Genomic DNA, 13,639 nt, shown 5'->3' on the forward strand with positions numbered 1-13,639 from the left:
CTCTTAGAAAATGATTTAGCCATAATCTTGAAAAGACGGCTGCCCTCATTACAAGAGTCGAAGAAGTTTGCAGGGAGTTCGATCTGAATGTTATAATCGGCAAGGGTAAATTTTGTGAAAGAGATGTGTGCAGCGAAGCAGAGGTGAGGGGAGGAGAGAGAAAATGATGTTAATTTCAGTCTTCATTCTTTTCCTATTTTCCATTTTCAGTTGGACTTTGTTTTGTTTCAGTTGGACTTTGTTTTGTTTCAGTTGGACTTTGTTTCGTAATATATATACCAACTGAAACAAATAATGGACCAACTGAAACAAATAATGGGCCAACTGAAAGAAATAATGGGCCAACTGAAAGAAATAATGGACTAACTGAAAAAAAATGAAGACTACCTGAAAAAAAATGAAGACTACCTGAAAAAAAATGAAGACTACCTGAAAAAAAATGAAGACTACCTGAAACTCAAGTGAAGTGGTCCGACGGGCTGTTTGTGTCGGACGAGTCCGACACAATACGAACTCTTGAAGAAAATATGACTATAAAATACATACCTAAGTTGATGGAATGATCTTTTGTATGCAAATTGATGGTTTTCCACCGAAATTTAGTAGAATCACGTGTTTTCGATTGTTTTTTCGGTTGAAAATTGGAAGAATTTCGAGAGAGAAATGAGGTTGAAGAAGAAACTGTCAGGTGAAAAAACTGTCAGGTAGAGGTTTTAATTTTTTTGGGTTTCAGTTTTTTGGGATTGGGTTTGCGGGTTTTGGGGGCGTTGGGTTTTACTTTTTTGGGATTTGGTTTTGTGAGGTGGGTATTTCTATTATGGGCCTATTGGGCTCCGCCTAATTTTATTATAAGAATTAGACAGTCTCTTACAAGACGAGCGGTACACATAAAAGGTACTCTTTTACATTCATTTTAAATTTCATAAAAAGTGTGGCAAAGAAATTGTAGTTTTTTTTTTTTTGAAACATCAGAAAGATTATTTGAAACTTCTAATTTTCCTCTTATTCGCTTATCTACAAAAAAAAAACATAAAAAAATAGCAGGAACTGTTCTTCAAACCCTCTTCTGGTTCTCTACACTCTCCTGCTTCCTGCTTCCTGCTTCCTGCTTCCTCTCAGCTGTTAGCTTCGGTCGCCAGCGGTAACTTAATCCGCCATTTTTATCCTTTCCGAAGGAGAGAGAGAGGGTGGAGTAGAAGGAGTCAATGGCCGATACATCGACGCGAATTTATCCAGGTCTAACGCCGGAAGATGAGAGGCTGAAGATCAGAGACATATCTTTAGCTGCAGAATCGCAAAGCAAAGAGGGCGATACTTTCTTTCTCATTACTCAAAGGTTCGTCCTTCCTCCACCTTCAATTCGTTTTTCTCGTTATTTTCTTTAATATATGACATCTTTTGCTTTTTCATTTTTCTAAAAAAATGAATATTGTTTCATGAAATAGTTATGTTGTATGATAAATGACAAATGTTGTACATGAAGGTTCCAAATGTTGTATAGAAGATGACAAATGTTGTAGTTAGTACAGGAATTTACAAATGTTATATGATAAGTTAATGTGGATTGTTCTTTGATTGGAACATAATTTGTTCATCCTCGGGTTGAAGTAGGCAACATTCTTTGGCTTATAGCTTTGCTTAATAGGTAGTTCCTGCAGAAGGAGGAGCGTGGCTGGTAAAACTTCATGTGAGAGTGTTGTTTATCTAAGGGTAGGAATTAGTAGATCAGATATGATTGCAGTTTACAATTAGAGTAGATTTCAGATTGGAGTAAAGTAGATAATCTTCCCATGTTATTCAGAACTGTATTTCTATTGGGATAAATCAAATTTGCAGTTTTTTTTTCTGGTCGGATGTGCTATAGCAGGTGAAATAACTCGATGTTTGTCATACGGTGGTGAGGAACCGAGGATGAATTATCATAGATGCCTTTCTGTTTCATTAATACTTTATTGTCTGCAAAGGCTCAGCTAGTGCTGCGTGATGATTCTGCTGATGGGAAATCAAGTGAAAAGATGATGTATAACTGACAAGTACGAGAGAGTCTTTTGCTTTCCTTCCTCTCTTTACATTGCTGGCATTACGGAGTAGCGGGAAGTTGTTAAAAGGGAAGGAAGCCTAACACAAGTAAGATTTATAAAACAAACGATGACCTACTTTTCAGGGTGTCTTCTGTGTCTATGCAGGGAAATGTGCTTTCGGTTCCTTCTGACCTCTTGTGGAGTTTCTTATATTGTCAAATTGTTTGGATGGCTGGAACAGAATTTGTGTTTAGGCAGTTCAGTTTCCCTTGTGCTTTCTTACAATCTAGGAATCCTGTTTATTTGCTCTTAGTGTTCAAGATATTCATTGTGGCAAATGAGCTTAAGAGTTTGATGAGTGATTGGCATTGTTGTAAACGGCGTCATACAATTTGCCATGTAGTGCACACTACCAAATTCAGGATCATAATTTCACTACCCTTACGTGAATACGATTTGATTTTGGTTCGTATTAGTAGTATGATTTAAAAACTAGTTGGTAAGTTGGGGTTTTGTGATTATCAATTTATGTTAATCCGTAAAACAAGAAAGTTGTGTAAATTAATTAGACAAAAAAGAGACTAATTAAACTAGTAATTTTTAAATATTAACCCATAAAGAGGAAGAAGTTGTTGTTTAATAGACTAAGTATTAAAGAAAGAGGGTTGCCATGTAGTGCACACATTCCAAACATCTGAAAAGTAAATAGAGTCTCTTGACTTTTTCTTCAAATGGAAAAGCTCTGTAACAATTATGTCCCCCTCAAAAAATTACGGGGAAGTAACAACAAATTATTTTTAATAAGGAGAGAGAAAGTGCTTCTAGCTTATGCGAATCCCCTTAACCCCCACCTCGATACCCCTCTAGCTTCTTTAGTAGGCATCCAATGCCGCATCTGTCTACACCACACTCAATGAACCGGGTAACAAACTAACAATGGACTCCATCTTTCGGTCTGAAATTAATTGGAAAGCAAATACCTCATGGTAATTTCATTAGTGTCTCATCAATTGTCTTTCCAATCTCAAATTTAGGGTCTGTCACCTAATTCCTAGATATGAAACTTCTTTCACCCAAACACAGTTTCCCTTCAACCATGGACATAAACTTGTCGTGTTAGCGTTTAGTTCGCTAATTTGGTCGTTCTAGCTCGTGAACCACGTTGATTTGGAATGTAAACAAAATCGTGAATTGGAACGAGCAAATGAAATCAAAATTCGCGGGTTTGGTAGCGAATTATGTGACATTGGTTGCAAAGGCAATAAGAATTATATGTAAGTGTGCATCGTGTAATGCACTGAGATCTTCTAGGCAGATTAGGGAAAAAGATTATGGAGTTAAATGGAATTTGATTGATGATATTATGGACAATAGTAAAAATAAAGATAGTAATTACAAGTTTTCGACCGACTTGTTCTCTCCCATTGAACTCTTAAAAGCTTACCCAATTTCTTATGAATATTCAACATGGTTTCTTTCTCCCTAATCTATTCTATTTATACAGTTTCTTCCCTTCTAATCCTTCAGCTTATTCCTCAAGCTAACCCATAACAAAATAATGTGTATTACCAAAAGTGCCCCTCCCCCCTAGGCCAATCTATTACAAACTCGACCACCCAAACTTCCAGCTTGTCCTCAAGGTGGATAGAAATTAGCACTTGATTCTCAACAACAATGGTTTGTGTTAGAAGAGATTTGCTGAACCATCAGTGGCTTATCCATAGAAGAAAATTGTAGAAATTTGTCTTGAATGAGAATTGAGTGCTGGGTGAAGTGAATAATTGTCGGATGGGGATTATAATCTGTTGGGTGAAAAGAGTAGGAAAAATTTGGTGGGAAAGGTTAGATGTGGCTATTGAAGGTTTGCATGGGTGGGATTCTAAGTTGGAGGTTAGAGAAATGTGGGTCAAATAAAAAGATAAAGGGATTGGGTTTAGATTGGGAAGTGTGTGGATTAGATGAATCAGGAGTGTTATGTGCCAATAAGTGGATGGGTTGAATGACATTTGAGTTTGGTTGTTGTGTCGGTTAAGGTTCAGATTCATTGGGTTTCAAAATTGATGGGTATTTAGGACTAGAATGAATGAGCCCATTAAACTATCTGCCCACATGCAATGAAGAGCAGAAAGGTTTAGAATAAAAGGGCCCACTTCCATGACTTACATCATTTATTGGAGTGTCGGGGGTTTGAGGCACATGCCTGTCCTTCTGATGATAAAGTATCTGATGGGCACCTCTTTTCTTATATCATTACTTAGCATATTTACTAATCTTTGGATGACTTTATATGTAATAGGCGTCAATAAATAATAATCTATGAGACTTAGCTATCAAGAGGGAGTATGATCTTGGAGAGGAGTGTGTGTTTCTACTCATGAGGGTCTTTCTTACAGATGCTTGCTTTGGGATCAGGAAGCTTGCATGTCATTATTAGCTACTTTGGTGGGGGCTTTCTTAGACTTTTCTTTGGAGATTCAGTACAATTGTGGAAAATTAAACCTGCAAATCTTGCTTTTTTCGCATTTTTTTGTCTCGAACATTTCAAACTTTTTAGAGAGTCCATTGAGAGATTTTGTGCTTGTTTGGGCTGTGTAGGATCATTTTAGAATACAATTTGTAGAAACAGTATTCAGAATATTGCTACACCGGTTTGACAATATTGATAGCAACTTAGACTCATTATTGTCTTTACTCAGTCTAGACAATTTGAAGGTTCTCGTCAAATATCTAAGCTTCATCCGACTATGGTTCGCTTTAGGAGGGGTTTTGGATTACGTTTCAGCTTCGCACGCTTAAGAAGCGTATTGAATTATAAAATTGAGCTAGGTCTCACTCGCCTATCACAAAAGTTTATTTGATATGCTCACTTGCAAAACCGAATGGCATGGATGATATCCTGAATTTTTATCAATCACCATATCTAAATGAAAGCATCACATAATAGGCTTTTGTTGTCTTAGAATTTTTTCTTCAAGTATAAAAACAATGCCAAACCTAATCGCAAAAGATGGGTTTGACTGCCTGAACTAAATCATTTTTGGCCTCCTTCCAACCATTATGAATTGGTTCCTTGAGGAGTTGCCTAAAATCTGAAAATTAAGCATCTAAGAAATTTTAGACTTCTAAGAAAAAAGTATGTAACTTCCTAAGTCCCATACATATTAAGTCACAAGGGTCATCTAAAGATCAAGTACAAGATGAAAATATGATATGTTAAATGAAAATATATCTTTACTCCTTTATCTTAGAAAACCGAGTATTATGATATGGGAATGCCTAAAGTCATACTTCTTGAAAGACAAGCTTTCATAAATAAATTCTCCTTGCCAAAACAAACTCTCACACAATTTTTCGGAAGCTTCAATTCACATTAGATCTATTTGAGGGAGCTTGCTTGGGTGCAAAGAATATATAGGATTGGTTTAGATCAATTTTTCGGGAATGAAGTAAATACTCACCCTCAGTGGAGTATACTGCACTTTCATGATGGTGCTTCAGGCCTTCAGCTACAACTACAGTAATTCCACTTCAGTGTTTTGCAGACACCTGTTCTTTATGTGTGCTTCATAGTGATTTCTTCTCAGAAAGAATAGTTCACCAAAGTAAGTGCATAGCTAAGAAAAGTAAATTCATGTAGCTATTGCCATTAGCCAAAGCTCGTTCTGGCCACTCCTGCTTAAACTTAAAACAAAATGTAACCTAAACCAGAAGTCCAGAACGGCTTAATACAAATACATGAAACAGGTTTAAAGTTGTACCCGAAACAGTAAAAAAGAAGCAAAATATCCTTGTGGAAGATGTCTGAATCATGTGGAGAATGCTCGTATTTTGACCCATACTCCCACATCATTCTCCTGCTCGCTTCGAATATTGGTAATAATACCTACTACATCAAAGCACACAACAAATGTTTTTGCATTGATTTCAATAGGAATTTGGAATGTTTGAATAGAATTTGGTTGTCTTCTTACCTAATCTTTGTGGTTATATGTTTGACTTTGTTATGACAGATGGTGGCAAAATTGGCTTGATTATGTTAATCAAGATCAAATTGGGAATGATGGACCTTCTCTGCAGAGTTTAGACTCTGCAGATGTGTGTGTATTGAGGAGGCCATCAAGTATTGATAATAAAAGTCTGATATATGAACTTGAATCAAGTGATAGCAGTACAACTGAGCTTCATGACACTTTAGTGGAAGGACGTGATTATGTCTTGTTGCCAGAAGAAGTTTGGAATCAGCTTCAGTCTTGGTAAGTTTGTTGATAATCCATAGTAACCACCATTCCTATAGATGTTCTTGTAAGCTGAAAAGCTTCTTGATGTCATACCTGTCCCGTCTGCTGGTGCACTAACATTCTTGCTGTGGACTTGCTTCTTCAGCAGTTGTTTTTTCGACAGGTTATTCAGCAGTTGTTGCTATAGTTGAGTAGGGTGTAGTATCTAAACTAGGCCCCACATGTTTTCTGATGTATCAAATGAGATGAAGTTATTGTCACATCCAAAATTTCATTATGATTTAACTATTGAACAATGGGGCTCGGCTAAAGCTGCATTGGCATGCAGCTCTGTGATATTCTACCGGGTTTCAGCCTGTGTGGTGGGAAATTATAAATGACGGTAATGGTCATGCGATTTTTAGTAATTATGATGTAATTCCCATGCCAATGTGGATAATGACGCTTTTCCACCACTACGTATGCGTTTTTCGTCATAAACTTCCATTACCATTTAATATCATAGTTGTATACAGTTTCTGGAGAAAGATGTTTATAAAAGTGCATGTTGATCCATTGAGTTTTTTTTTTTTCATTGTTAGTGTGCTATTTTCCTGAAGTTTTAGAAGGTGTTTGTTTGGGTGTAAAACCTTTTCCTAGAAAAGAGGTTTTCCCATTTTCCTTTGTTTTCTAAAGGTTGGAATCCCGTTTTCCAATTGGTCGAAAATAATTTTTCCAATGTTGGAAAACCTTCCTTCTCAAAGGAAGGGAATACACATTTTCCTCCCTATTTTCACCTTCCATCCATCCTCCCCCATCTGGTTCCATTCCATTCTTCCTTTTCTCCCTAACATTTCATTCAAGGAACAGTGGATGTATGCTACAGTTGTGTTTTCCCTTGGAAACTGATTTGCCTAAAAAATTTTTTCAAGGAAAAGTATTTTCCATTGAAAATGTTGTCTCTCCAATCAAACAAAGCCTTAGTGTGAATTGCCGAGCATTAAATTTATTCCTTATTTGGAGATAGGATTAGCTTGTGTGGTCTTTATTTTTTGGATTTCCTTACAAATTGCGTTCCCTAGCTTAGCACAGGTTCATTGTTGGTGGATGTGACATCAAGTGGAGCTTTGTCTCTTCAAGGGGAATGTCATTTCGTAGGCGAGGGGTGTAGAAATGTCAGATGCCTATGACGAGTGCTTAAAGGCGTGTGCCTCCTGTACTTTCCTATTGGTTAAGCTTTTGGCTAGGAAACAAATTAGGATATCTCTTACACATGAAGCTCTTTCCATTCGTTGTTCATTTGCTATATTTGGCCAAGGAAAAGCGGTTGCCCATAACTTGTTAAAACAAACTGCCCAACACATTAGTCTCGAAGATGTTTCCCTCCTTCCTTAGAAAACCCTTTAATTGGACCTCCTTAACACTTTTAAAGCTAGCCTGACTATAATCTTGCTTGAGCTCCTTGCTTAAGAAATAAGGTCACATAAGAAACTAAAACGAGTCTAAAACAAAACTCAAATAAGCTTAAAGAAACCGGATGAACTAAGCTAGCTTCTAATTTTGTTGAATTAACTCTTTTCAGAGGATTATGGAATTAGTACTAATTTGAATCATATCATATGAGGCGGTTGCATGAGGTTGCTTTTGGTGAGGAGCTTGGAGCATCACTTAGACAACTTCTACCTTCTAGAGTAAAAGCATAAAGGGGAACAACAAATGAAATCAAAATACTATGAGAGACTATATTTTCTTAGAATTGAATCTTACCTCAGCCTCATGACTCAAATTCGAGCAAAAACCCTTATGTATTGCATGAATTACCTTAACATCATTCCTAAATCCTAAATTATAATTAGCAAATCTAGTTATTAAGTGGAGACTTGTGGTCAACGCCTCGTCGGTTATGATAGAGATTGTTAGCGAGCCAACTCCAATGATGTATGGAGCCTTTGCGATGACCACTTATGAAGAGTTTTAGGTATAATCTTTCTTGCTCTCCTCGATCTTGGTCCCTTTCTCTTTCTTTGTGTCTTCGATCTTTCTCCTTTGTTTTTTTTGGACGTGCTTGGTTGAGAGAGGTTTGGCAATGGGGCGGGTCAACCTGGACCCAGACACAGACCCGTTTATTTTTTACAGATCCGGATCCGTTCGGTCTAGCGGGTCCACGGGTCCTAACTGGGTCCTAAAAGGTTCTTTCTTAGTTTTAAGTTTTCGTCACATTTTTTATATGTAATTAAAAATTTTCACCCTTATATATATAGTGCCTGCATCCATTATCTAAACAAAATTTTAGAAATTAACTCATAAAATCTTAAAATGTTACAACTTACAAGTCTTAGATTGAGTTACAACACTAATGAGTTCACAAAATCACAACCCATAAAACCTTTGAGTTTAGGTAATTTTTTTTTTTTTAATATGTAAATGGGTCGATAGGTCGGCTTTGGGTCTAGCATATGCGGACCCGACCCGACACATGCTATCTGGGACCCAAACCCGACTCGGACCCATTGGGTCTAAAATTTTTGGACCCAGACCCTTATAAATGGTTCGGGTCCAGGTTCCATTGCCATCTCTAGGTTTGGGGGAGAAAGAAAGCTTTGGGGTAAAGTGAGAGGTTTGAGGTGAAAAGAGAGGTCTGATGAGTCCAAAACTCTAATGAGGTGTTTGGTTGAGTGATTATTGAAAGAGAGGTTTAGGCCCAAAAAGTTGCTTTTTTGAAAAAACTACTAGTAGGAGCATTTTGGAAGAGAGGTTTATGAATTTACCGGTGTGATGACATATCCTAGTGTTGAACAAATTTACTATCCTTTACTAAAAGCTTCCATGTATACAATATTCCGATATATGATATTTATCTAACACTTTACACAAACGGCTAATACAACCAGCTTGTCAAACTAGCTAATAAAACCAACTCAAAGCTAACAACTCATCGCTAAAGCCTTTGTCTTCTTCGTCTGCTGTTAATGTCACGTAGGCATGGCTTTACCATTTAATATGATTACATGGGCTCCCTCTTAGTGCAAATTAGCACTCCATGCATCTAGTTTCGGTCCTACTTGCTAAAGCCTAAGAATTCTAAATTTTTTCTTCATGACTCCAGCATAGCATTTATTAAATATCTAGTCTCATCTACTAGTACAATATCATCAGAAAACAATACACACCACCACACCTCATGTTGGATGGACCATGTTAATTCATCTATTACAGTTGCCAAGGGGATGTGACTTAATGCAGATTGCTCAGAATAAGAATACATATTAAGTACATATGATATTTCTTTTCTAGTTTAATATGTCAATTCCATTTCTGGTCCAAAAAAATTCAAACAATATTGGCTCATGCTTGTTTTGTGAAGTAATTCTTTAATAATATAAAGAATATTAAACTGATACCACTTACTAAAAACTTTATCAGGTGAATTTATAGTTGCTTTGAGTTGGTATATACCTGTGATACTTGGACTTGTGAACATAGATATGATTTGGATGCACTGAGTATCCATTTTGGAACGGCAAAGTTAAAAAAAGAAGGTCTTTGGTTAAAAGACGTGCAATTCACCTTCTAGGTATAAAAAGAGATTCCTGAAGTGTTGGAAGGTTTCACCCCTATTTTCTTTAGGAAGTTAGTTTATTGTATACCTTTAGTGTGGGATCTGTTACCCGGACTCGGCAAAATTTGCCATATACCGGTGTCGGTACGACACGACACCGACACCGGTACGAAATACGTGTCGGATCCGGCAAAGGTCACTCGGACACGGCGGCTCTAAACCCTAGATTCTCAAACCCTAGAGTTCGAAGAGGAGAAGAGAAGAAAAGAAGAAGAGGAGAAGAGGAAAAGGCGATAACTCACCTTGACTCGCCGACCGGAGCTTCAAACGCCGCCGGAGCTTCGAACTCGTCGGTAAGTTTGTCTTCAGTCTTCACTTCTCTTCCTTCTCTTCTTCTATCTCTCTTCGTGTTCTGTACTTCCGGCTCTTCATATCTTCATCTTTTCTTTTTCTTTTTCTTTTTCTTTTTGTCACAAGTCCACGTGACTTTCTTTTTTTCTTTTCTTTTCTTTTTTTTTCTTTTTTCTTTTCCTTCTCTCCTTTCCTACTCCTGCCCTACTTTCTTTTCTTAAAACATTATTTCTTCTTCTTAGTCATAGGCTAAGTTGTTCTATTAAATTAATATATTATAAATAGACAATTCTAAAATATAAATTAGCTGATTAATTATTAAATTTTATATTATAAAATATTATTTTCGCGTACCCATACCCGTGTCCAAATTTCGGATAGAGTCCCATGTCCTGATTTTTTGGAAATGCCGTACCCGACACTCGGATCCGTACCCATATCCGACACTCCTAGCCGAGTCCAGGTAACATAGTGGGAAACTATTGGTCCTTATGTGATGGCAAGCGCTGACAGTAACTTGCATGCTTGGCATCATTGTATGTATAATGTATGTGTGTAGATATATGTATACACACACAACGGGCCGGGCCGCGGCAAAAAATTTACCCATTGGTCGGGTCGGGCCGGGCCTAAATTCGGGCCGAATTTTTGTGTCCAAACCCCGCTATTTCGGGCCAAAATATAGCGGGTTTTTCGGGCCAAAAAAGACTAAAAAGTCGTTTTTGGCTTGCCCAAAGCCAAAAAAAATTCGGGCTGGGGCGGGCTTGCCCGCGGGCCAAAAAATTCTGCCCAAGACCCACAAATGGGCCGGGCCAAAATGATCAGCTCTAGACACACATATATGTAATTCATTTATTTTCTTTAGTGTTGCCATCCATCTTTCGTTCCATTTGCCTTCCACTTTACATTTTACATTGGAGAAGAGGGGAAGTAGAGAAGACCCATTTTCTAATGGCTTAGAAATTCTAGTACACAGCCTATTAGAATGGGTCCTTCTCAAGCTTTTTACACGACAATATGGTTGATAATATTGTGTCTGTAATTGAAGTCGAAGAGTATTGATGTCATTCAATGAATCCCTTGTTGTAGGTATGGAGGGGGACCAAAGTTGGCGAGAAAAGTAATTAATTCTGGTCTCAGTCAAATGGAATTAGCTGTAGAAGTGTATCCATTGCACCTTGAGCTAATTCTTACACCAAAAGGTGATCGTTCTACCATAAGAATAAGCAAAAAGGTATCATGTGATATACTTATATTAAGTAGGTTTCATTGACTTCTATTGTTATTAATCCTTGTGTAAGACATGACCTACCTCTGGTCCAAATTGAAGTGAGAAAAAGGTCTGGTGCAATACATTGAATGTTCTGTTCTCAATGGCATTTGCAGGAAACCATCAGGGAGCTTCACAGACGAGTTTGTGAGATTTTTGAACTTGACACTGAGCAAGTAACACTTTTTTTCTTCTTTCTGCTGACAATTTCTGAATTTGATTACCCTCATGCTCCCTATATGATGTAGCTTTAAGAGAATATGTATTATCCCCCTAACTATAAGTTCAAGAGAATTATTGTTTTTTTTTTTTCCAACCTTTCTAGTATACTGATTTTTATGCTGTCTCAGATACGCATTTATGATTTTTATGGGCGGAAGAAACATGCATTGCCGACTGACATGGACAAAACACTTGATGATGCTAACATTCAGATGGATCAGGAAGTGGGTTTCCTTAACCTTCCATTGGATCTTACTACTATACTCTTTCACTGCAGTCTTGAAAATTCTGCATACTGATTGTACATGTATTTGCTAATTAGTATTTTGATTATTCTTCTTAAGGCTGTCATTTCACGGGTAAATACTTATTCCTGTAAATTTGTACCATGTCTAACAGTATTCTTGTTTTGTTGTGGGTAGACACTTATTCTTGAAAAATAACTACTTCCTCCGTTTCATACTACTCGCTACACTTTCCATTGCGGGAAGTTTCACATTACTTGCTACACTTCCTTTTTAGGCAATAGACTCTCTCTATCTCTCTCCTCTAACATGGGTCCCTTTTCTTTTTACTCTCCACCTCTCTCTTCTCCAAAAATTGCCTAGGAGTCCGTGAATTGAGAAGTGTAGCGAGTAATATGAAACGAAGGAAGTATATAAATTGCTTAAAATCCACATGAATATACGGCTGTCGAACATCACATCTTTTTCTTAAAGTAAGGAAGGATCATATTCAAAAGATGCCAAGGGGTGTCACCTCCTATACCAAAGGAGGGCCAAGGACAAAATATCTCATGGCCTCAAGCTATTGTCAAGTAGTATACCTACAAAATCAAGAAGTGTCAAGAGGCAATCACAAACTATAACCTGACTTCAGCTATACATAAGACTCAATATCTGAAACTTGAAATTTTGACAAGGGGTAGCAGTACCTTCAACCTGTTGATTCCTTCTTTCCATGGGTGCCACAAGTTGCAGACCGAACCATATTCCACGTTTCAGAAAGGCAAGCAATTCTAACCCTTTTCCAGGCAACAAGAACATCTTTTGTTGAGCAAGGCTGAACCCAGCTTAACCAAAACAAGGCTAACAGAATGTGCCAAAGAGGAAGAACCCATTGACAGGAGAGTGAAAGATGATAAACCTATTCTTCCTCACTAAGCAGATTCTGCAAAGACTTACAATGAAAAAGTTCCTTTGCTGCATAACATCTGCAGTTAGAATATTTTCTTTGACCACCGCCCAAGTAAAGAAAATAGCTTTGGAAGAAGCTGCCGGCTACCAAATATCTGGGAAGAACATGTCCAAATATCTTTCGAGGATTGTAATTTCCTTTTGTTACTATAATTTTCCATGCACTACAAACTACATTTCTGATGTTCAATAAGTCTGGTTTAAGCTTGGCTGTATCTCTTTATGTTATTGTGCTGTATTCTAGCAGTATTTCTGATTGCAAATATTGTTTGACTATGTTTGAGGAGCATAATTGTCGAAATTTCAGCTTTTCCTGTTTTTAATTAGGAAAATCGGAGTTTAATTTGTATTAATAATATGAGTTGGGCTCCTTACTTGTTACAGATTCTTGTGGAGGTACTCAATAATGTGACGGTTTCTGTAAACAGCAATGACTTTGTGGGGAAACAATCAAATTCTTTTCTTTTGGAGCCTTCAAAGTCAGGCTTATCAATTGCCGGAGGTTTGTCTGCGACAAAAGGTGTATCTAGAAACAACAATTCAGAGCTCCCACAAGGTCAGAATCAGGTATCCCCGCAGAGGGAATCAAACAATGTGCTAGAGACGAGTGGTGTTACCACAAGAAGTGCTACTGCAGGTCTCACTGGGCTGCTAAATCTTGGAAATACTTGCTTCATGAATAGCGCTATACAATGCCTTGTGCATACACCAGAGTTCACTAGATATTTTCGGGATGATTATCGCGGTGAAATAAACTGGCAGAATCCTATGGGCATGGTTGTAAGTTTTTTTTCCCTCATGAT

The 13,639-nt window shown here is 37.5% G+C and overlaps 1 protein-coding gene across 5 annotated transcripts in view; it reads left to right on the forward strand.

Moving 5' to 3' along the window:
• Positions 1-754: 754 nt before the first annotated feature.
• The window catches only part of LOC104898726 (ubiquitin carboxyl-terminal hydrolase 5), a 28,891-nt gene continuing 16,006 nt past the window's right edge, over positions 755-13,639 (forward strand). The window contains exons 1-7 of one of the 5 annotated variants that reach the window (XM_048645074.2): positions 1,196-1,336; positions 1,965-2,127; positions 6,032-6,274; positions 11,238-11,382; positions 11,535-11,594; positions 11,769-11,864; positions 13,221-13,616. In XM_048645074.2, coding sequence (XP_048501031.1) covers positions 11,293-11,382; positions 11,535-11,594; positions 11,769-11,864; positions 13,221-13,616 — 642 coding nt within the window. In that variant the 5' untranslated portion in view covers positions 1,196-1,336; positions 1,965-2,127; positions 6,032-6,274; positions 11,238-11,292. Of the gene's footprint in view, positions 1,337-1,964; positions 2,128-6,031; positions 6,275-11,237; positions 11,383-11,534; positions 11,595-11,768; positions 11,865-13,220; positions 13,617-13,639 lie in introns of all 5 variants that reach the window. The other 4 variants (XM_048645079.2, XM_010685831.3, XM_048645067.2 and 1 more) reach the window with 4 other exon arrangements.

This window comes from Beta vulgaris, chromosome 1 (assembly GCF_026745355.1).
Source record: "Beta vulgaris subsp. vulgaris cultivar EL10 chromosome 1, EL10.2, whole genome shotgun sequence".
Taxonomy (NCBI): domain Eukaryota; kingdom Viridiplantae; phylum Streptophyta; class Magnoliopsida; order Caryophyllales; family Amaranthaceae; genus Beta; species Beta vulgaris.